The sequence below is a fragment of the Salvelinus namaycush genome, chromosome 19, assembly GCF_016432855.1.
Source record: "Salvelinus namaycush isolate Seneca chromosome 19, SaNama_1.0, whole genome shotgun sequence".
Taxonomy (NCBI): Eukaryota; Metazoa; Chordata; class Actinopteri; order Salmoniformes; family Salmonidae; genus Salvelinus; species Salvelinus namaycush.
The window spans coordinates 47,893,546-47,916,081 of NC_052325.1; the positions used below are offsets into that span (position 1 = coordinate 47,893,546).

Here is a 22,536-nt window from a genome sequence, read left to right on the forward strand (position 1 = left end):
AGGTATATTTCAAAGAGAGACATATACATGAGTCCTTACTGAGCAATGTATCAAGGCTCTTGGATGGAAATCTCAATTTAATTTTGTTCTCAATCTACCGTTGTTAACATGAACTCAGTATCACATGAACAAATTATACATTTCCACGCTCACATAACCAACTGTACACACGTACGTCGTACACACGTAGCTTTTATAGATGGAATTGAAATACAATCGCCTCCAGCGGAGGTAATTGGCATGTTTGAATGGTTTTCCCACACACTGGGAAATGCACACACACACACTGGGAAACACACACACACACACACACACACACACACACACACACACACACACACACACACACACACACACACACACACGGAAACGCCAATGACAATATGTCATTATGAACAATGTGAACTGTGAACTACAAGACTTTCCATCAATGTTTCGACCTTCTGTTTAGATCAAAAGCTGCCTGTGATTGCCACTTTCCAATATCTGCAGAGGCAGTTTGGATCCAAAAACTGTAATACCTATACTGAGTTCAAAGATTTGCATGAATACACATTTTGAATAGATTATTCACCTTCAATTTGTTTTTCCATTATTTCCAATTAATTTGAGCATGGCAATTGTCTACGGGCGCGGCAGACTGTGAAAAGGAAAGGATTAACAATGTCCCAGGGAAGATCATGCATGCATGAGCTCTGTGTGTCAAGGTTCCCCAGGAAAGTATCATTGATATATGGCTTGTCAGTTTTGACTGGCTTTTCAGTTAAAAAAAGGTATTCAGTTCTAACAAAAAAAATATACACTTAAATCATAGTTGGTTTGATTGATTGGTTTGATCGATCGATCGATCGATCATTTGATTGACATTGGTTGAAGGGAATACCCAAAAGTCTATCCGAAACATTTCTGGTTGAGATGTGGAAGCATCACAGTGGAAAAGAATACACATTACATCACATTCAACCATTCAAATGCTGCTCTCCACCAAAAACACTGATCATATACATGAAATGAACAGTGAAATATACAGTGAGCAACAAAAGTATTAGGACAGTAACAAATGATTTGATATTTTGTCTCTTTACTCCCCCAGTACATTGAATTTTAAATAATATGACTGTGAGGTTAAAGTGCAGACTGTCAGCTTTAATGTGAGGGTTTTCATCCATATCAGGTGAACTGTTTAGAAATTCTGGCACTTTTTGTTAATAGTCTTTCCATTTTAGGGGACCCAAAGTATTCGGACAAATTCACTTCTGTGTGTACATGTTTCTAAAACACTTTTACATTAATGTGGATGCTACAATGGTTACGGATAATCATGAATGAATCGTGAATAATGATGAGTGTGAAAGTTAGATGCACAAATACACTATACAGTGCATTCGAAAAGTATTTAGACCTCTGGACTTTTTCCAAATTTTGGTAAGTTACAGCCTTATTCTAAAATGGATTAAATAAATACAAATTCTCATCAGTCTACACATAATACCACATAATGACAGAGCAAAAACAGTATTTAAAAAAATGTTTACGCATTTATTAAAAATAAAAAACAGCAACATTTACATAAGTATTCAGAGCCTTTACTCAGTACTTTGTTGAAGCACCTTTGGCAGCGATTACACCCTCAAGTCTTCTTGGGTATAACGCTACAAGCTCGGCACATTTGTATTAGGGGAGTTTCTCCCACTCTTCTCTGCAGATCCTCTCTGTCAGATTGGATGGGGAGCGTCGCTGTACAGCTATTTTCAGGTCTCTCCAGAGATGTTCGATTGGGTTCAAGTCTGGGCTCTGGCTGGGCCACTCAAGGACATTCAGAGATGTGTCCCGAAGCAAATCCTGCGTTATCTTGGCTTTGTGCTTAGGGTTGTTGTCCTGTTGGAAGGTGAACCTTCACCCCAGTCTGAGGTCTTGAGCGCTCTGGAGAATGATTTCATCAAGGATCTCTCTGTACTTTGCTCTGTTCATCTTTCCCTCGATCCTCCCAGTCCCTTCCGCTGAAACACTTCCCCACAGCATGATGCTGCCACCACCATGCTTCACCGTAGGGATGGTGCCAGGTTTCCTCAAGACGTGACACTTGGCATTCAGGCCAAAAAGTTCAGTATTGGTTTCATCAGACCAGATAATCTTGTTTCTCATGGTCTGAGAGTACTTTAGGTGGCTTTTGGCAAACTCCAAAAGGCACCAAGTGTGCCTTTTACTGAGGAGTAGCCTCCGTCTGGCCACTCTACCATAAAGGTCTGATTGGTGGAGTGCTGCAAAGATGGTTGTCCTTCTGTAAGGTTCTCCCATCTCAACAGAGGAACTCTGGAGCACTGTCAGAGTGACCATTGGGTTCTTGGTCACCTCCCTGACCAAGGCCCTTCTCCCCCAATTGCTCAGTTTGGCCGGGTGGCTAGCTCTAAGAAGAGTCTTGGTGGTTCTAAACTTATTCCATTTAAGAATGATGGAGCCCACTGTGTTCTTGGGGACCTTCAATGCTGTAAAAAAATGTGGTGCCTTGACACAATCTTGTATCGGAGCACTACGGACAATTCCTTCGACCTCATGGCTTGGTTTTTGTTCTGACATGCTCTGTCAACTGTGAGACCTTATATAGACAGGTGTGTGCCTTTCCAAATCATTTCCAATCAATTAAATTTACCACAGGTGGACTCCAATCAAGTTGTAGAAACATCTCAAGGATGATCAATGGAAACAGGATGCACCGGAGCTCAATTTTGAGTCTCATAGCAAAGGGTGTGAATACTTATGTAAATAAGGTATATCTGTTTTTTGCTTTTAATACATTACAACCTGTTTTCACTTTGTCATGATGGGGTATTGTGTGTTGATTGATGAGGGAAACAATTTATATAATCCCTTTTAGAATAAGGCTGTAAAGTAACAATATGTGGAAAAAGGGAAGGGGTCTGAATACTTTCCAAATGCACTGTATACACAAAAGTATGAGGACACCCCTTAAAATGTGTGGATTCGGCTATTTAAGCCACATCCGTTGCTGACAGGTGTATAAAATCGAGCACACAGCTATGCAATCTCAATAGACAAACATTGGCAGTAGAATGGCCTTACTGAAGAGCTCAGTCACTTTCAACGTAGCACCATCAAATCTGCCCTGCAAGAGCTGCCCCAGTCAACACTAAGTGATGTTATTGTGAAGTGGAATCATCTAGGAGCAAGAACGGTTCAGCCGCGAAGTGGTAGGCCCACGTAAGCTTACAGAACGGGACCGCCGAGTGCATAGCACGTAAAAATTGTCTGCCCTGGGTTGCAACACTCACTACCGCGAGTCATAACTGTTCGTCAGGACCTTCATGAAATGGGCTTCATGGCCAAGCAGCTGCACACAAGCCTAAGATCCCCACGCGCAATGGCAAGCGTCGGCTGGAGTGGTGTAAAGCTCGCCGCCATTGGACTCTGGAGCAGTGGAAACGCGTTCTCTGGAGTGATGAATCACGCTTCACCATCTGGCAGTTCGACGGACACATCTGGGTTCGGCGGAGGAGGAGGAGGAATAATGGCTGCAGCTGTTTTTCATGGTTCGGGCTAGGCCCTTAGTTCCAGTGAAGGGAAACCTTAACGCTACAGCGTACAATGACATTCTAGAGGATTCTGTGCTTCCAACTTGTGGTAACAGTTTGGGGAATTACCTTTCCTGTTTCAGCATGACAACGCTCCTGTGCACAAAGCAAGGTCCATATAGAAATGGTTTGTCGAGATAGGTGTGCAAGAAATTTACTGGCCGTCACAGATCCCTTACCTCAACCCCATCGAACACCTTTGGGATGAATTGGAACGCCGACTGCAAGCCAGGCCTAATCGCCCAACATCAGTGCCCGACCTCACTAATGCTCTTGTCGCTAAATTGAACCACGTTGAAAAGCCCTTTCCGTGAATACTCGTCTGGTGGAGCGCTGCATTTGCACATGATGCTGGAGACGCCTCGTTAAAGTTCACCAACCGAGCTCTGATGAGTGTCCCTGTCCCCCTGTGTGTGTTTGTCAGCATGTGTGTGTGTGTGTCACCAGCACTGCTTGTTCACGCTAATTGCACAACGAGTCATGATGGAACACAACAGCCACACAAAGGCGAGAAATGAGAGATCAGTTGGTAACCATGCCCGTATTCTGACAATATCTGAGGCTATTCCATCTCAGTATATTCCACCATAGATGCTATAAGTCACTGTGGAACCCTGGCATGGTGGTCATTATTATCATGCAACAACAATCAAAGCAATGAAACAATGACGATGCGATGTACCATGTGACATATTGATATTTTAGCTAGAAGGGAACTCCCCTCCAATCTGAGAATGTCAATTATGTAATGTGATGTAGTGGTAAAAAAAAAAGTGAGCACACACCGAAAGGTGTATACACATCATTGGCGTATGTTCACGCTCCACTATATCCTTTGTGGTGATGTCATGTGATACTAAACACAGGAGACAGACAGGAAATCACAACCGCAAAAGTTAAGTAAAAAACGAAAGGTAATAATACTCTTGTCTGTTGCTCTTCTGTTTTGGCCCGTGTCCAGCAGGTCTGGTTATGTACAGTGCTGTGGTCAGTCCAGATGAATGGAACTTGTGTGTGGGTCAACACCTAATAGAACCAACACTTATGTTGACCAACGGTGGTTACTGGAGCTTAAACCACACAGGGGCCATTCCAAAAGGACATAAAGTCAAAGGTAATACATATGTAGGGAATGTTGAGAGTGGGAGGACTGTAGACCAGCTGTAGTTTCCGGACGGACACTAAGGATTCAAGGATCAAGGCTTGAGCACCATTGATTAACAATATTAGGAATGTGCAAGTGTCAATACTAAATGAATTGGAAATACTCTGTATGGATTCTGTCTGGCAACCGTATAGATTCAGCTTGACTCTAGAATCCAGTGTCATTTCTTCTTAGGCATGAAAATGTTTGATATTGAAATACCAGATTCAATTAAATATAATGACACAGGCCATGTTTCAAGTCGAATAAATCGAAGGCTGCTCTGGGAAAAGTCTGAACAACAGGTCAATAAACTAAAAGGAAAACCAGAACTTACTTGTTTGAGTTTCTTCAAGTCTTCATCCAACTCTAGATTGTCAAGGATGACGGCCACGAAAAGACTGAGCAGAATCTGCAACACAACCACAAGGGATTTATGAGAATACTTATTTTCAAATGATATCGAATGTTCCTAGATGCTGAAAACTAACCACCTGCTGTTTTTTTTTAGAGGTTAGTGTCATGGCATCGCCAGAGGCTTTTTCTGAAAATTAAAGAAGCTCCTTATTCGTATTAGTGCTGTGTTCTGTCCTCAAAACATCTTCTGTGTCTGGCTGTGTCTGAGTCACCCCCGAAGCGGTCCGTGGTTTGTTATCTCATATCCTCCACTATCACAGGCCCAATGTTCAAATGTCAACTCTGATTAGCAGTCAAAAGCAGAGTGTCACAATCAACCCCATCTGGGTTCAAACAGTATTTTGTTTTGGTTTACCATACTTTAGTTGCACTGGATTAAGCTTACCTAGCTAAATGAAACCAATGGAACAGTCCCAAAAATGTAAATCCTATGAACCCAGGTCTGCAATCAACACAGCTGCTGATTGGAGTCATACTGGGTGGTTGTGGATCATTTTGTCCACCCGTTCGACACATCACAGTGTCCATTTATTGAAATGCACTGTAGGTGCTTTCATGAAGTCAAAACTACAGCCATAATTGACAATTGGAGTTAACATTTTCTGATCTGAAAACAGATTGACTGACTGATTATACAAATGCCATTGGGAGAGGCAATTTGTTTGGACAAGGTTACATAATTTCAACTCAAATTAAATTGTATTTGTCACATACCGAATACAACAGGTATAGAGACCTTACAGTGAAATGCTTCCTTACAAGCCCTTAACCAACAAGGCAGTTTTAATTTGAACCATATCTCAACATGTCATATTGTATTTTATGTCAATCATCCACAGACAAGGACTCATTAAAGAGTTGCTCATGCTAATACTACAGAAAGAGTTATGCTGTTCCCAAGCCTTTTACTTTGTGGCTCATTTGGTAGAACATGGTTGACCATGGGTGATGGTTATGATTCCATACCAAAATATATGCACGCATGACTAAGTTGCTTTGGATAAAAGCGTCTCCTAAATTGCGTAAATTATATATTACAAACGTTTTGTCTGTGAGGGTAAAGTGTATCAACATTCCACAACCACATAAGCCAAAGTAACATTCCACTCTTCAAACACACATCTTTATGAATGTTATCAGTTTGAAATGTAAAGAGCTAGCCTAGCTAAATGAACCAGTAGAAAAGTCTGAAAACTGCAAAACCCCGCCGATCTGGCACTCCAAGCAAGGATAAATGCAATGCAATCAAATTCACAACGCAAGCAAATGTATTCGAACCCATGTCTTTCTTATTCTTCTGAGAAGAATATCACAATGCATATTTAAAATAGAGGGGGATGTCGATTGAAAAAAAATCTGTATTATTGGTGTGAGAGGTGCTATTTGAAGTTTTGTTTTGTAAATGTTTTAAAATGTCCTGTTTTTGGTTGAATGTCCCCTCACAGGAAAATGGTTTTGTTGGAACTTGAACATCAAGGTGAATATCCATATCTCCCTTACCACCGTTATGACATAGCCTGAACGGACCAACTGCATCACAAGCAAATCAGCATAGAGATTCTAATTCATAATTCTATGGAAACCATCAATGCGTTCTATATTTGCAACATTATAGAGACAAATTCGAGATTCTCCTCAAAAACAACCAAACCTTCTGAGAAGACATGTTGTTTTGAGACACCTTAAAGTATTTTGGATATCTAAAATGTCATAATGACTTTGGCAACAAGTCCAACTCAGACTCTCAGTCGGATAAGGATGAGCCATACTAACTCTGACTTAGACCGCAAATATGGCTATGTATCTGGCTCTGAGTCTGAGTCCGAAGACCAATCTGAAGAGTCCAGAGAGGTGGGCCTTACCCTCTTCATTGAGCCCACACCCTCCCAGCCATCCTCTTCTGGTCCATCTGGCCAACTGCTGTGCAGTGACCAGGAATGATACCCTGACCCAGGCTGAGGTACAACGTAGTGACCACGCTCCTGGAGGTCATTGAGGCCATGGTGGGCGAGCACCATGAGAACCACCAGAGCTCCAGCCTCAAGATCACCAGAGGAACCAGGAAATGTCCTGGTTGAGGAGCATGGATTCAGCAACAGCAGGGACTCAACCAGACAGCACCAAGCCTGATCTCCCTCTCTGCTCACCCTTCAAGAGGGAGATCAGAGGAGGACACCTCTGAGGCCAAGTATATCCCAAAAAAGAGCCACAGAATCATCCACTTCTAATTGCCCAGGAGGCTTTCAGTCAGAGGGAGTGCCCTCCAAGAGGAAGAGAGAATCAGAGGACAGTTTCCTTGCCCCTATCATGCCAAAATGGGTCCCCTGTAAGTGGATGAGGAAGCTTGATCCTTGTAGTTGCATATTCTGGATGAAACTGAAGAGGTATTCCATATTTGGCTCCGTTTTTAATCTAGTATTTAATGTTTGCTTTTGTGCTGTAGGCTACAGTATCCTTGGTTGACTTTAAAATTAAACGTATTGTTATTGTATTTTTATCAGGTCAGATGAGGACAGTGACAGTGTGACAAGGGTCGCCCGGAAGAGGACACAGGAATCAGCTCTTTGCACCAGGAGGTTCTCAGTCTCAGGGAACCAATCAGAAAAGACAGAGGGTTTGATGAGGATAGGGACTCAACTCAACTAACATCAACCGATCTCCACAAACTTTACATGTAGCCATGGTGGGCGAGCACCATTTCATTGCATGTGGTTGCATTTCCTAAATGTATTAACATTATAATTTTTTGGTCATTATCATCATATTGACTGAATAAAAATGTAGTACACATGCAATCTGTCCTTGTGTCTCATAGCCTTTGGCTATTACTCCTTTTGATTGGATTTGAAAATGTAGCTCAATAAAAAAATGCATCTGATTCAAACACTAAGCTAATATTGTTTAAAATATTCAAATTCAAATGAAAAAATAGATATACTTCAAAATAAATGTGAATACACAAATGGCTGTTGCTAGTTTTGAATACACACTTTGTGTAACCGGTCTGTGTGCGACCGGACACAGCACCTTCATTCGACGAAGAAGTTACTGGCCTGTCCTACACCGTAGAATAACATAGGTTGGTTTTTTGATTACACAGAGACGTAACTCCTTTGTCAGATCAATGTTTCATTATTTACAAAGCTTTTTTGGGGGGGGATATATTCAAACAACGTCTCTCGACATACTATATGACACCATGAGATTGTGAGCTGGTGTAGAAATCTTTCGATCCGCGGTAGCAAAGGTGTGATAGAATATCCCACTACGAGGTTACAAGGTAGTAGTAGACACGAGGCCTGATCAATACATTGAATAAGGTCAGACTTATCCACTGTGAGGTTGTGAAGAGCCTTTCATTAAAAGAAAGCGAGCCAGCACAATGGTATTCTGCTCTTGTGCTTCCATCCATCCATCCTTCCTCCACCCACATATACTGTAGAGCAGGGGTGTCAAAGTCAAATGGACGGAGGGCCAAATAAAAAATTTAGCTACAAGCCGAGGGCCGGACTGTTCGAATGTTCATTGAAAAATTTTTAAATGACGCATATAGTCTAGTGAACCTAATTGAACCTACTGAAAACCTAACAAATATATTCCAATATGATCAGATAAATAAAGCAATATTTTCTTATGGCTCTGTCAGTAATCTTTAATTTTCAACAGACACAAAAGACAAATTTCCTTTATATAAAAATCCCCATAACATGAACATTAAATGAAAGAAACCGGTATTCAAGGCACCATCAGTAGCCTATATTTTCTATTTTAGCAAAAGTGGGCTAAATTTACTTCAAAGAAAAAAACAATAATAGCAATTTTCTATCATCCACTCAACTGAAATATTTTTAAAATATAATTGGATTGAAATACAATAAAATAAAGTGCAAAAATCTAGCCTTTTGTAGCCTTTGTTCCATGTCCATATTCTTGTTTTTGTCCGCGTGTTTCGTTTCATAATGTCGTCTCAGATTATACTCTTTCAGTACCGCCACACTTTCTCCACACAGAAGACACACAGGTTTTCCAGCTACCTCCGTGAACATATACTCCGACTCCCACCTTGTTTGAAACCCCCGGTTCTCAGTGTCCACCTTCCGTTTTGCCATTTTTGATGGGTATCTGAAAGTTAATTTTACTGTGATGCTGACGACTGCTGTGCCAATAAATATTGAAATGAAGCAGCCTACTGCTCGGTGCGTCACCGTTGCATTGTGGGAAATGTAGTATTGGTGCGTGTAAAAGATCTGCGGGCTGCCGGCTTGCTGCGGTCTGCGGGCCGGTTCTAATAATAAATCAAGATCATCCCAGGGGCCGTAAAAAACCTTCTCGCGGGCCGGATGTGGCCCGCGGGCCTTGACTCTGACATATGTGCTGTAGAGCATTACAATAGCCTTCGTCAGGTAACAACCCATAGAGACCAGGGTCTCATTTACAATGGTGCTGTGAGGACAATACAAATTCAAAGTGGTCAATAGGTTGTGGGTGTAATTCCCACAGGGATCAGATACACAAAAACATGTATGCGCCATTGAATTAGATCTATTCGTTCTAATCATTCTATGGGTATGCACTGACTGTAGGTTACTGAATAAAAGTGTCTGCTAAATGAAATGTATCAGGATCTACAACACTGTGCAGACAGAGCCCTTACCAGAGTAGCGAACAGATGGTAGAGGATGAAGTAGATAGCCACTACGGGAGCCCACATTTGACCGACGGCCACAAGAGTTTGGTCCATCACGTCCACCCAACCCTCCTGGGTTAAGATCTGGAACATAGACATGAATGCCTGCGGGAGGGAGGGATAGAAGGGGGTAGGGATATTCCATTACAGTCCATCACCCTACAGTATAATACAATGGATAACAGTAGGAGAGAGAGAGAGAGAGAGAGAGAGAGAGAGATTGCCTCTGGACATCGAGGCCTGAAAAAGAGGCAAAGATGGAGATGAGATAGATCATTGACATTTTTAACATGCTTCTGCAACAGGGACAGACATATACATGGATATGTCACACACCTGATACACACACTTCTGCTATAGAATGAGTCATGGCAGATGGAGAGTAGCTGGAGCATGAATCACTAAGCTCTGTGTGTGTGTGTGTGTGTGTGTGTGTGTGTGTGTGTGTGTGTGTGTGTGTGTGTGTGTGTGTGTGTGTGTGTGTGTGTGTGTGTGTGTTATGGATGAAGTGAAAATGTGAGTCCCGCACCCGACCCTAACCCTCAAATATAGAAAATGCGCTGTACAGTCAGCGATGGAAGAGCAATTTCTTGACAGGCTTTTTTTTTTTAGATAAGCCTATGTTTCTGGTTACAATATCTGACATTTTGGTAGGCAAATTGTTAGACAACTTATACTGTACATGCAGCTTCTCTTCTGTCATTACTTGTTGCCCTGGAATGAATGCTTCAATAAAATGAATGCTTCGGTAAAGTTTATTTTCTCTTTCATATATGCTTCTCTCGCAAAGAAAATACATTTAGGGAAAATGCATAGGCTAACTCCAAACATTTTTGGGGGATTTTCCATGCAAAATGTCCAGATGACAGTTTTACGATGCTGATAAAGAAAGCTGCTTTACAGACGGTCCCTAACCACGCATTCATTCTCAAGATGCTGCTTAATTCTGCAGGAGTTAATATTATATATTAGGGTATGTGAGAGGTTATAGACCTACAGTCAGTGTCCAGATTTCAGTTCAGCTACTATCCATTTAACTCATCTGAACAGTAGGCCTACAGCTCCCTTGACGTACAATTTTGAAATCCCCGTCTTGTGACTGTCAAATGTTTATAGCGCCGCACAATCATCACTCATAACATAGCTGATGCTACACTATATATACACACATATGTGGAGATCACTTCAACTTAGTGAGTTCGGCTATTTCAGCCACACTCATTGCTGACAGGTGTATAAAATCGAGCACACCGCCATGCAATCGCAGTAGACAAACATTGGCAGAAGAATGGCCTCACTGAAGACCTCAGTGACTTTCAACATGGCGCTGTCATAGGATGCCACTTTTCCATCAAGCCAGTTCGTCAATGCCCTGCTAGAGCTGCCCCGGAAAACTGTAAGTGCTGTTATTGTGAAGTGGAAACGTCTAGGAGAAACAACGGCTCAGCCGTGAAGCGGTAGGCCACATAAGCACACAGAACGTGACCGCCGAGCACTGAAGCGTGAAAAAACTGTCCTTTGTTGCAATACTCACTACCGAGTTCCAAACTGCCTCCGGAAGAAACGTCAGCACAAGAACTGTTTGTCGGGAGCTTCGTGAAATGGGTTTCCATGGCCGAGCAGACAAGCCTAAGATCACCATGCGCAATGCCAAGCGTAGGCTGGAGTGGTGTAAAGCTCGCCACACCATTGGACTCTGTAGCAGTGGAAACACGTTCTCTGGCGTGATGAATCACCCTTCACCATCTGGCAGTTAGATGGACGAATCTGGGTTTGTCGGAAGCCAAAAGAACGCTACCTGCCCCAACGCATAGTGCCAACTTTAAAGTTTGGTGGAGGAGGAAAAATGTTCTGGGGCTGTTTTTCATGGTTCGGGCTAAGCCCCTTAGTTACAGTGAAGGGAAATCTTAACGCTACAGCATACAATGACATTCTAGACGATTCTGTGCATCCAACTTTGTGGCAACAGTTTGGGGAAGGCCCTTTCCTGTTTCAGCATGACAATGACCCCGTGAACAAAGTGAGGTCCAACAGAAATGGTTTGTCGAGATCGGTGTGGAAGAACTTGACTGGCCTGCTAAGAGCCCTGACCTCAACCCCATCCAACACCTTTGGGATGAATTGGAATGACGACTGTGAGCCAGGCCTAATTGTCCAACATCAGTGCCCGACCTCACTAATGCTCTTGTGGCTGAATGGAAGCAAGTCCCTGCGGCAATGTTCCAACATCTAGTGGAAAGCCTTCCCAGAAGAGTGGAGGCTGTAATAGCAGCGAAGGGGTGACCAAGTCCATATTAGTACCGGTGATTTTGGAATTAGATGTTTGACAAGCAGGTGTCCACATACTTTTGGTAATGTAGTGTATCATCCCTTTCACCAAATCTTTCCCAAACATTAGACATTCTGGCCCTCCCTTCTCCTTATTTTCAACTCTCCATTTAGCAGTTTTTCTCTTATTAAATTAAACTCCGGCATTGTCCATTTTGCCTCAGTGGATACACGTTACCTTTATCTGCCCAAGTTCCCAAAAGCATTTGGCAATTACTGTGTATGTGGCATGCTACAGTTAGGCCCTAAAGCTTATGCTTACACTACACACCAAAGCCAGGTTAAAAATTATGAAAAAATGTAGCCTATAGATATGAACTGCATAAGAATTTAATGCATTTTTTCTCTTTATTCAACCCACCCGCCACCCACCCACCCTTCATCCACACAATATTTCATGACCCTAACCCGCCTTACAGATATAACCACGGGGAATGTGGGTTATGAATTAATGTGTGCATCACTAGTGTGTGTGTGTGTGTGTATGTGTACTTGTGTGGATGTGTCCGTCAATGCATGCATGTATATTTGTGTGTCTGATACAGACCCCCAAGGGTGCTATGACTTGGAGACTTGGCCCCATGTCCATTCCCAGTCTGTTTGTAGGTCAGATGAAGGTCAGCTGATTCCCTGTGCCTTCAGGGCCTATTGTAAGGCTCAATCCTAATACCCCCTTAGCCCGCCCCCTCGTTTTCGAGTCTCCTTCGGTGGGGGAGTGTCCTTCAAACGGAGCTATTAGTTATAGAGAGAGATAAATAACCCTTGCAAATGGGAAATCACTACATCACTCGCGCACAGCAGAATCCACCAGGATAGCCTACCACGCAATTCATAGACGGATGTGTACCAAACTCATTAAAAGTGGCAGTAATAAAGCATCTCTTGAAAAAGCCAAACCTTGACGCAGAAAATAAAATAAAAATATCGGCCTATATCGAATCTCCCATTCCTCTCAAGAATTTTTGAAAAAGCTGTTGTGCAGCAACTCACTGCCTTTCTGAAGACAAACAATGTAAACAAAATGCTTATTCAGTCTGGTTTTAGACCCCATGTCACGCCCTAACCTTAGTTATCTATGTTTTCTTTATTATTTTGGTTAGGTCAGGGTGTGACGAGGGTGGATATGCTAGTTTTGTATTGTCTAGGGTTTTTGTAAGTCTAGGCTATGTAGGTCTAGGTGATGTGTAGGTTTATGGTGGCCTGATATGGTTCCCAATCAGAAGCAGCTGTTTATCGTTGTCTCTGATTGGGGATCATATTTAGGTAGCCATTTTCCCTTTTGTGTTCGTGGGTTCTTGTCTATGTGTAGTTGCCTGTTAGCACTCATTTTGTATAGCTTCACGGTTCGTTTTGTTATTTTGTTAGTTTTGTTTAGTGTTCATTCTTAGAATAAAGTAGAATGTACGCATACCACGCTGCGTCTTGGTCTCCTCCTTTTGACGACCGTGACAGAAGAACCCACCATAAAAGGACCAAGCAGCGTGTTAAGGAGGAATGGACCTGGGAGAAGATCTTGTACAGAGCAGAACCCTGGATGCAGGCTGGGGAGTATCCCCTTCCGAGGGAGGAAATAGAGGCAGCTAAAGCGGAACGGCGATATTACGAGGAGAAATACCAACGAGGTAGGCCACAGAAACCCCAATACGTTTTTTGGGGGAGGCACATAGAGCCAGATTCCGGAGAGAGGTGCTAGCATGGAGAGTGCTGCAGAGCAGGCGTGCTGGGGAGCGTGTGACTGGTCAGACACCGTGTTACGCAGTGATGCGCACGGTGTCTCCAGTTCGCATTCATAGCCCGGTGCGCTCTATTCCAGCTCTTCGCACTTGCCGGGCTCAAGTGAGCATCCAGCCAGGATGCATTGTGCCAGCTATATGCTCTATATCTCCAATGTGCCTCCACAGTCCAGTATGTCCTGTGCCTCCTCTCTGCACTCGCCCTGAGGTGCGTGTCCCTAACTCGGTACCACCAGTTCCGGCACCACGCATAAGACCTCCAGTACACCTCCACAGTCCAGTACGTCATGTGCCTCCTCTCCGCACTCGCCCTGAGGTGCGTGTCCCCATCCTGGTACCACCAGTGCAGCATCAAAGTATGCATCATCTTTTGCCTCTGCATTAGTTTCAAGTTTCATTACTTGTATGTACAGGATACACGTGGTATACACCATCCAACAAAATGCTTACTTGCAGGTTCCTTCTCAACAATGCAACAAAAATAAGAAATAAGAAAAGATAAGAATATGAACTTAAGTAAAATGGCTCAGTAGCAGGGAAGCAGCCATAGATGCCACCTGGCACCTTTGTGAGTATTCACTCTTTTGAGAGTTTCACTCATGTCAGCCTCGGACAGCGAAAGCACCTGGTCGTCCGGAGCAGCGAGAATCTTCCTAGATGGAACAGTATTGTCTGCCTTTAAGCGAGGATAGAATGTGTTAAGCTTGTCTGGGTGGATTTGCCTTTGTAGTCCGTGATAGACCTTGCCACATGCGTCGCCGAATCCACTAATTTGAAGGGTTGTCCACAGTGTATTTCTTATTCTTACTAGTGAATAAAATAAAGTTGGATTTTTTTACATTTAAAGATAATTTGTTTATCTGGAACAATTCAGAAAATGTGTCCATGCCTGAGTTGGCTTCATTAATTAGTGAGTCAAAATCATTGCGTGATAAAATCAAATTGGTATCAGCAATGAAAGGTTAAAGAGAATGGGAAGTACAGTAGAAGACACAGCAGCAAGGTCATTGATATAGATTAGGAATAACAAAGGTCCAATTATCGAACCCTGTGGCACACCACAGCATATCTTGGCCCTGGTAGATGCACAGCCATTTGCATAAGCACATTTTCTCTATTGTAAACATAACTATATAGCTAAGTATATGTAAAATCATGAAAACTGTAATAATGCAATTTACAAAAGTAATATTTCATGATCAACCGTGTCAAATATGCCAAAAGTGTATTCATTGCTGTTCAGTTGAGTAGTTTTTAGGAAAACAATATTGGTGTTCATATAGAATACAGTGTTGCTTTACAGTGCCTTTGGAAAGTATTCAGACCCCTGAGCTTTTTCCACATTTTGTTTCTAATTTTGGGGGGATTTTTGAAAAACATGATAGTACAGATTTTTGGCAATAATTTGTAAAAGATCTAGGATCCCCAAATTTATAAAGGGGGATAACTTTGGCCGTTTTCAAATCTTTAGGAACAATACCAGTTTGCATTGGTTTGGTAAAGAGTCACCAATCTCATCATGACCTGCTGCCGATATCTTTAAGTTACAAATGACTTCCATCACCTTCATCACATCAGGAGGATCAAACTGAAGAAGAGTTGGGAAATGTCATTGAATGTAATCCAAGGAATTTCCATCAGTTTTCTCTATTTTACGTCATTTAAAGACGTGAGAAAAGTAAGCAGACTCCGCATCGGCCTGATAATAAAGAATTTCCCAAGAAATAGCATCAATCAACATCTAAACGTGCTCACAATTACATTTGTTAAATATTCTACTTTTAATCCTACTAATCATTCCCATCTGGTAATTTCCAGCTGCCAGAGATGTGGAAAATTGGAAAGTGGTCAGAAATCTTAGAATAAAGTATACCTGTATCAGCCACATTATTCAAATAATTTTTACAAATATTATCAATAAGGGTGGCATATGAACTGATCACTCTTGTGGGCTTATAGATGAGGGGATACAGATAGCTGGAGTATAAAGTATTCAACAAGTAAGACGTCAGTGAGTGGTATATACGTTTATGTTGTAATCACCCAATAGAAAACTAATGTTATCTTCATTATTAATCAAATCCAAGGTTGATGCAAAAATATAAATACAACTACCAATTTCAGAATCGGGTGGTTGATAGATTCATCCAATTACCACTGTTTTTCAACCATAAAATGAACAGGAGGGAATTTCTATAAAAAGAGATTCAACATCAATGTTATCAGACCTAAGTGCAAGTTCTTTTCTTAGAAATAATTGAAAACGTTAATGAACAAAAATGGCCATTCCGCCTCCCACACTTGAGGCATTATAAGGAGATTTGTCTCTTTAGTCAACCATGTTTCTGAAAGGGCAACAATGGAAAATGAATGATTGAGAGAAGACAGATAATGAACAAGGTGGTCATGATTTTTAGGAAGACTGAACATTCAAATCAAATAAGTTTGTCTTACATGCTGACTACTCTGAAAGTTGCAAAATAAATATAGAAATCTATATTATTAAATTATTGCACCCACACTGCCAACGATCGTCTGCGTTGCCAAGGGCTAAAATAGAAGTCAGTTCTATTTGTGACGCAGATCGCGCTGCAGGTACCCAAAATAAATGTATGTACGTTGGCGCATGATGGCACACACCCACAGCCGGTTTGGGTTCCGTGTTAGAATTAGATAAACTGCTATACAGGTTGTTAAATTGCTTAACATTATAGTAATCGCAAGTGATAGACTCATCTCTGGTAAATCTCAGGAAATTTGAATCTAGATCAACACAATCATTATATTTATCGTTCGCTTCATTAATATCTAACGGGTTCAAGACCATGTTATCAGGGTTGACGTCCGGTCCAACTAAGAGAGATACACAGTCGGAATCATCCAGAAAATGGAACAGAAACATAGAAGTGTATGTCTCCCATGTCCAATACAACCATAGATCTGTGTTAGTTTTATCAATAGAATAGAACTTCCTTTGGAATGCACATTGACACAGTCCACATAACACAACTGAAGACTTCAGAGGGTAATGACGTTTCGAGAAATGTGTGTTTTTGGTCATGAGGTTACGTGAAACACACCAACAAAGTAGAATACATCATGTGTGTGTGTGTGTGTCAAATCATTTGACTATAGAATATTCACTTGCCATAGGGCTACGAGACGGGGGTGAACGACCCGCTGATCATACTTTTCGTTCCTCAATTAGTCGTGGCAGCAGTTCCTTTCTTTTGAGGCGTACCTTTTCAGAGGAGTCTTCATTGGTGGAGATTTTGTTTCCCTTCAGGCACTTGGCTAATCTGAGAATCTCCTCCTTGTCTTTGAACCTGAGCAGTTTCACCACTATAGATTTGGGCCGTCCTTCGGGGAAGAAAGTGCCATTCCTATGCGCCCTCTCCATCTCGATGAGTTCGGGATCCGGTTTGAGTTGATTTGCCAGGAGTTTCTTGGCCTGGACATCTGTGCTATGCCAAGTTTTAGTCTTTACGTCCTCAATTCCATCGATTAAAATGTTTTTGCGCCTCGAATGGTTTTCGAGGTAGTCTCCTTTGGAAGAGTGCTTGTCAAGTGTTGTTTGGAAAATTGCGAAATCCTCAGACATGGTTTTGAATGTGGTCTGGCTGGTGACATTCATGCCCCTTTAGCTCCTCTACCTCCGACTGCGTAAAATCCAAACTCTGTTTAAATTCCATTACATCCTTAAACAGATCTTCAACCCTTTTGTTGGTAGAATCCATAGAGATACAGGAAGGACTTATGAGTTATTTTCCTGCAAATCTATTACATCTTCATAGAACTCTTTGCAGTGTTTTTCTGTCTAGTATTAGACATGCAACAATCTTTTTGTGAGCTAAAATGAGTTCACAAACACAACCCGCGTCCCGAAAACAAGCACCGCCAGCGAAATGGCAAACACAACCCGCGTCCCGAAAACAAGCATCGCCAGTGAAATGGCAAACACACAAAAGCAACACACACTTGATCACACATGCACCAGTACAATAAACAGAGAGAAAGAGGATAACTTGCTCACTGTATGGATCCTGGATGCAGAAGTGACAGAGGGTCAAAGTCATACCCCCAAGACATGCTAACCTCCGTCGTTACTGGTAAAGGTGAGAGGTTAGCTTGGGGGTATGATCTTTGACCCTCTGTAACTTTGTCATTCATCGTGATTCACGATTCATTCAGGATTATCTGTAATCACGTTAGCATCCAGATGAAATGTTATGAAACATATTATATTCTTATTTATAATAAAATTGTCTCCAAAATGACATGGTCCAGCAATTTTTTTTGAGGGGCAGGATATGGGTATGTACATCAATGTGATAATAACACGTGAATTCCCTTGGCATATAGTGGGGTCGGCATTTTAACATCAGAAACTCCAGGTCGTAGGGGCCTCCCAAGTGGCGCAGCACTGCCTCGCAGTGTTTGAGGCATCACTACAGACCCGGGTTCGATCCCAGGCTGTGTCACAGCCGGCCGTGAACAGGAGACCCATGAGGTGGCGCACACTTGATCCAGGGACGTACAGGTTAGGGAAGGGTTTGGCCGGCAGGAATTTCCTTGTCCCATCGCGCTATAGCTACTCCTTGTGGCCAGTCGGGCGCCTGCAAACCGACATCGGTCGCCAGCTGGACGGTGTTTCCTCCGACACATTGTTGCGGCTGGTTTCCAGGTTAAGTGAGAAGTGTGTCAAGGAGCAATGCGGCTTGGTTGGGTTGTGTTTCGGGGGACGCATGGCTCTCGACCTTCGCCTCTCCCAAGTCCGTAGGGGAGTTGCAGCGATGGGACAAGACCGTAACTACCAATTGGATATCACAAAATTAGAGAAATAGGAGTAAAAGTACAAAAAAAACAGAATAGCAGTCGAGTGTATGGTCCGTAAGTCATGTCTCTGTAAAAACGAAGGCACAGCATTCCCTGATGTCCCTCTGCGATTGAAGCCTTGCACTGAGTTCAAAGTTTATTTTCCAGCGATTGGACAATAGCCATCAAGATATCAGGAAGACGAGCCTGTCTTTTCATCCAAGCTTGGAGTCCCCCTTTCCTTCCTCTTTTCATTGCCGGTGGTAATCTTGGTCAGCAGCAACAGGTAAGCCCGCTGTGCATGGAGCAAAGAAGCTTATAAGAAACTTAATAAGTGCGTAACTTTCCATTCATGATCCAGAACTGTTTTTTGGTCGTTGAAATGTATTCCACAAACATTGTGAGCAAAGCATGATTTGTTATGAAGTTATAATCACTCACATTTGCTTCCCTCCTAGTATATTTGTCTGTCATTTTTCCTGAAGCAACTCTCCAAACTTGGGTCGCAGAGCTTCATGGGAGTTTTGGTTACCACTCGAAAGAAAGTCTGCATCTCGATTCGCTTTGTTTGGAGGACCAACGAGAGGGCTGAAAAGGCACTACGTCTCGCTCAAACTTGAATTGGGACACCACTATGACACGATGGGGCTCGCGGGATCGCACAAAACGGAGGGGGAGGGCTAAGGGGGTTATTGGAGATAGAGAATAAGAGTGATCCCTCTCCTGTCTTCTCCCCTCTCTTCTCCTTTCCTAAATCTACACCCCAAGTCACTGCAGATAATGATAAACCCAGCAACAGGTCTATCCACGGGGGACATCATTAAATCTGATGAGTGTGCGGTGTGTATGCATTATGTGCCTGTGTGTGTGTGTGAGTGTGTCCATGCACTTGTGGTTGGTGTGAATCCACGTGTGAATCCATATGTGAGTTTGTGTGTGTGTATGTCTGTGTATGTCTGTGTGTGTGCGTGGCCGTGTCCCAGAAAAGAGAAGACATAGAGCGGCATCTGTTTACGAGAACCACTCCAAGTCCCACTGTGCTGGAATCAGTGGAAGCGGAAAAAAGAGGGGAGCAGGGAGGGGGGGGGGGGGGGTGGATGAAAGGATGTGACTAATGAGAAAGAAAGAAGCTGATGAGCACTTAGAAATCAAAGGGGGTGGCGGTGGGCTCCACATCTGTCGACAAATTAAATACCACCACACTAGCATGATTTTCCTGACTTTTTCCAGATTTTTTAACACCTGTGCATCACGTGTTCAAGAAGAAAAGAATGGGTAGTGTTCAGTGGTGAGAGAATTGTGAGTTAACAGTGGGACCTGTTTTTATGCTACAGGTTCAGTTGCTCAGAAAATTACAAAATCAGGAATTTGTACTGTAATATTAAACTCATCCCAATCATTGATTACCATAAGTGAATGAGTGTGTGTGTGAGTGAGTGAATGAGGTCTTACCCTAGATGTCAGTGAATGAGTTACAGCAGGCCTACATGATTCACTGAAGGATTAACATTCAGATGGGTTCATAGATGCGTAGAACAGGTCTTATAATGCATTATGACTGCATCGTAACACACTATCCAAGTTGTGCTTCCAATAACTCTTACTCTGGGAAAGGTGGTGAATCGGTCCAGTTCCTCCACGAAGCAGAACATCTGTAGACTGATGGCTGACATGACTATGAGCAGGCTCGCTGTGAACACCACCAAGCTGCCCAGCTTCTTACCGGGACCAAATATCTTGTACACAAAGTCCTCTAGTGCCGGGGAGATCTTTATCAGACGTACCACTCGCAGTACCTGTGGAGAGAGAGGAGAAGGCGTTATATATGAGAGAGAGAGAGAGAGAGAGAGAGAGAGAGAGAGAGAGAGAGAGAGAGAGAGAGAGAGAGAGAGAGAGAGAGAGAGAGAGAGAGAGAGAGAGAGAGAGAGAGAGAGAGAGAGAGAGAGAGAGAGAGAGAGAGAGAGAGAGAGAGAGAGAGAGAGAGAGAGAGAGAGAGAGAGAGAGAGAGAGAGAGAGAGAGAGAATTTTGAGGCAAGTGTTCCCCTTTACAATGAATAAATAAGCATTTGGAGCACATGGAAATAAAGAAAGAGATGAGAAAAAGCATCTCAAATATGATCATACCAATGCATGTACTTCAAGTTATTGAGGATCAAAACATATTAGTCTAACGAGTCCAAGATGTCTGACTTACAAGCAGACCTTCCAATGAAATGCTACCCAAAAGCTTTTCAGAAAACGTTCTTAAGTACTGTGCATCCTCCTTGGCTTCCGATAACCACAGAAAATACAATGCTGGTAGTTGATTAGACTGATCCCACATCTGTTTGTGCGGTCTTTTTAAATCCTATGGACATTGTTATGCCAAAAAGTATATTTGGTAGGACATGAACGATACGAGTTGGGTACACAGCACAAACAGATATGGTATAGTTCATGTTTACCTGCTGTAAAAGAAACCCAAGGTTCCCACACCAAATATAGAATACAGGTAGCGGTATAAAAACAACCATTACAGCCGTACTGACCTCCTGTGTTTACTTCCAGGTGAGTGTCTATAGAGGACAAAATGTAGACTGGTCCCAGATCTGTTTGTACTGTCTTGCCAACTCCTGTGGCCATTGGGACAAGATTTGGGATCAAGTTAAGAAATGTTGTCCGTACTATGCATGTTTCTTTGGACTTCTAAATATTCCTTTGTCTTCTCACTGCTCCTTCCTTTGCTCCAAACAGCTGATGCATACTGATTGAACTCTGAATAGCATAATGACAATTTACTTTTTTTTGACCCCATCGACCCGTGTTTAACCTGTCTGGTATGGACGTGGTCAGAGGTCGGATCGTAGATCATCAAATCAAATCAAACTGCGTTTGTCACATGTGCCGAAAACAAAGGGCGTCGACAACGGGGCCCGCTTTGTTATTGTTATTGTTTCAATTCTCGAGCAGGTCAAATGCATGCATTTGATTGGCTACTGTTCCCAGGCGGGAAACTTCTTGCTGACATGATCTCTTGAAAGTGTCAATAAAATGAGTCGTGTGCATATTAGCGCAGAGATAATATTTTAACATAGCGGATTTGCTCACTTGCCTCGTGATACTTACCTTAGCCGTTCGACTCTTGCATGCAGCAAGTTTGCTTTTTCATTTTTTAAGCCTTAAGAAAGTATTCACAACCCTTGACTTTTTCCAAATGTTGTTGTGTTACAGCCTGAATTTAAAATGGATTAAATTGAGATTTTGTGTAATAACAAATAACTTCAAAGTGGAATTATGTTTTTAGACATGTTTACAAATTTATAAAAAAAGAAAAGTTGAAATGTCCTGAGTCAATAAGTATTCAAACCCTTTGTTAGGGCAAGCCTGACTAAGTTCAGGAGTAAACATTTGCTTACCAAGTCACATAATAAGATGCATAGACTCACTCTGTGTGCAATTAAACAGTTGAAAAAATATATATAATAATAATATCCAATGGCATCCTTGATAGGCCATCTGCGTCTCCGTTTGCAAATCAATCCCAGAACAACAGCAAAGGATCTTGTGAAGATGCTGGAGGAAACAGGTCCAAAAGTATCTAAATCCACAGTAAAACGAGTCCTATATTGACATAACCTGAAAGGCCGCTCAGCAAAGAAGCCACTGCTCCAAAACCGCCATAAAAAAAGCCAGACTACGGTTTGCAACTGCACATTGGGACAAAGATCGTACTTTTTGGAGAAATGTCCTCTGGTCTGATGAAACAAACATGTAACTGTTTGGCCATAATGACCATTGTTATGTTTGGAGGAAAAAGGGGGAGGCTTGCAAGCCAAAGAACAG

The 22,536-nt window shown here is 42.4% G+C and overlaps 1 protein-coding gene across 3 annotated transcripts in view; it reads right to left on the bottom strand.

Moving 5' to 3' along the window:
* nalcn (sodium leak channel, non-selective) overlaps positions 1-22,536 on the bottom strand; it is a 250,290-nt gene that overhangs the window by 93,720 nt on the left and 134,034 nt on the right. For all 3 annotated transcript variants that reach the window (XM_039014188.1, XM_039014190.1, XM_039014189.1), the window contains 3 exons: positions 20,319-20,510; positions 9,806-9,943; positions 5,072-5,146 (listed from right to left, as the gene is read on the bottom strand). In XM_039014188.1, the coding sequence (XP_038870116.1) occupies positions 5,072-5,146; positions 9,806-9,943; positions 20,319-20,510 (405 nt within the window). The remainder of the gene's footprint in view (positions 1-5,071; positions 5,147-9,805; positions 9,944-20,318; positions 20,511-22,536) is intronic.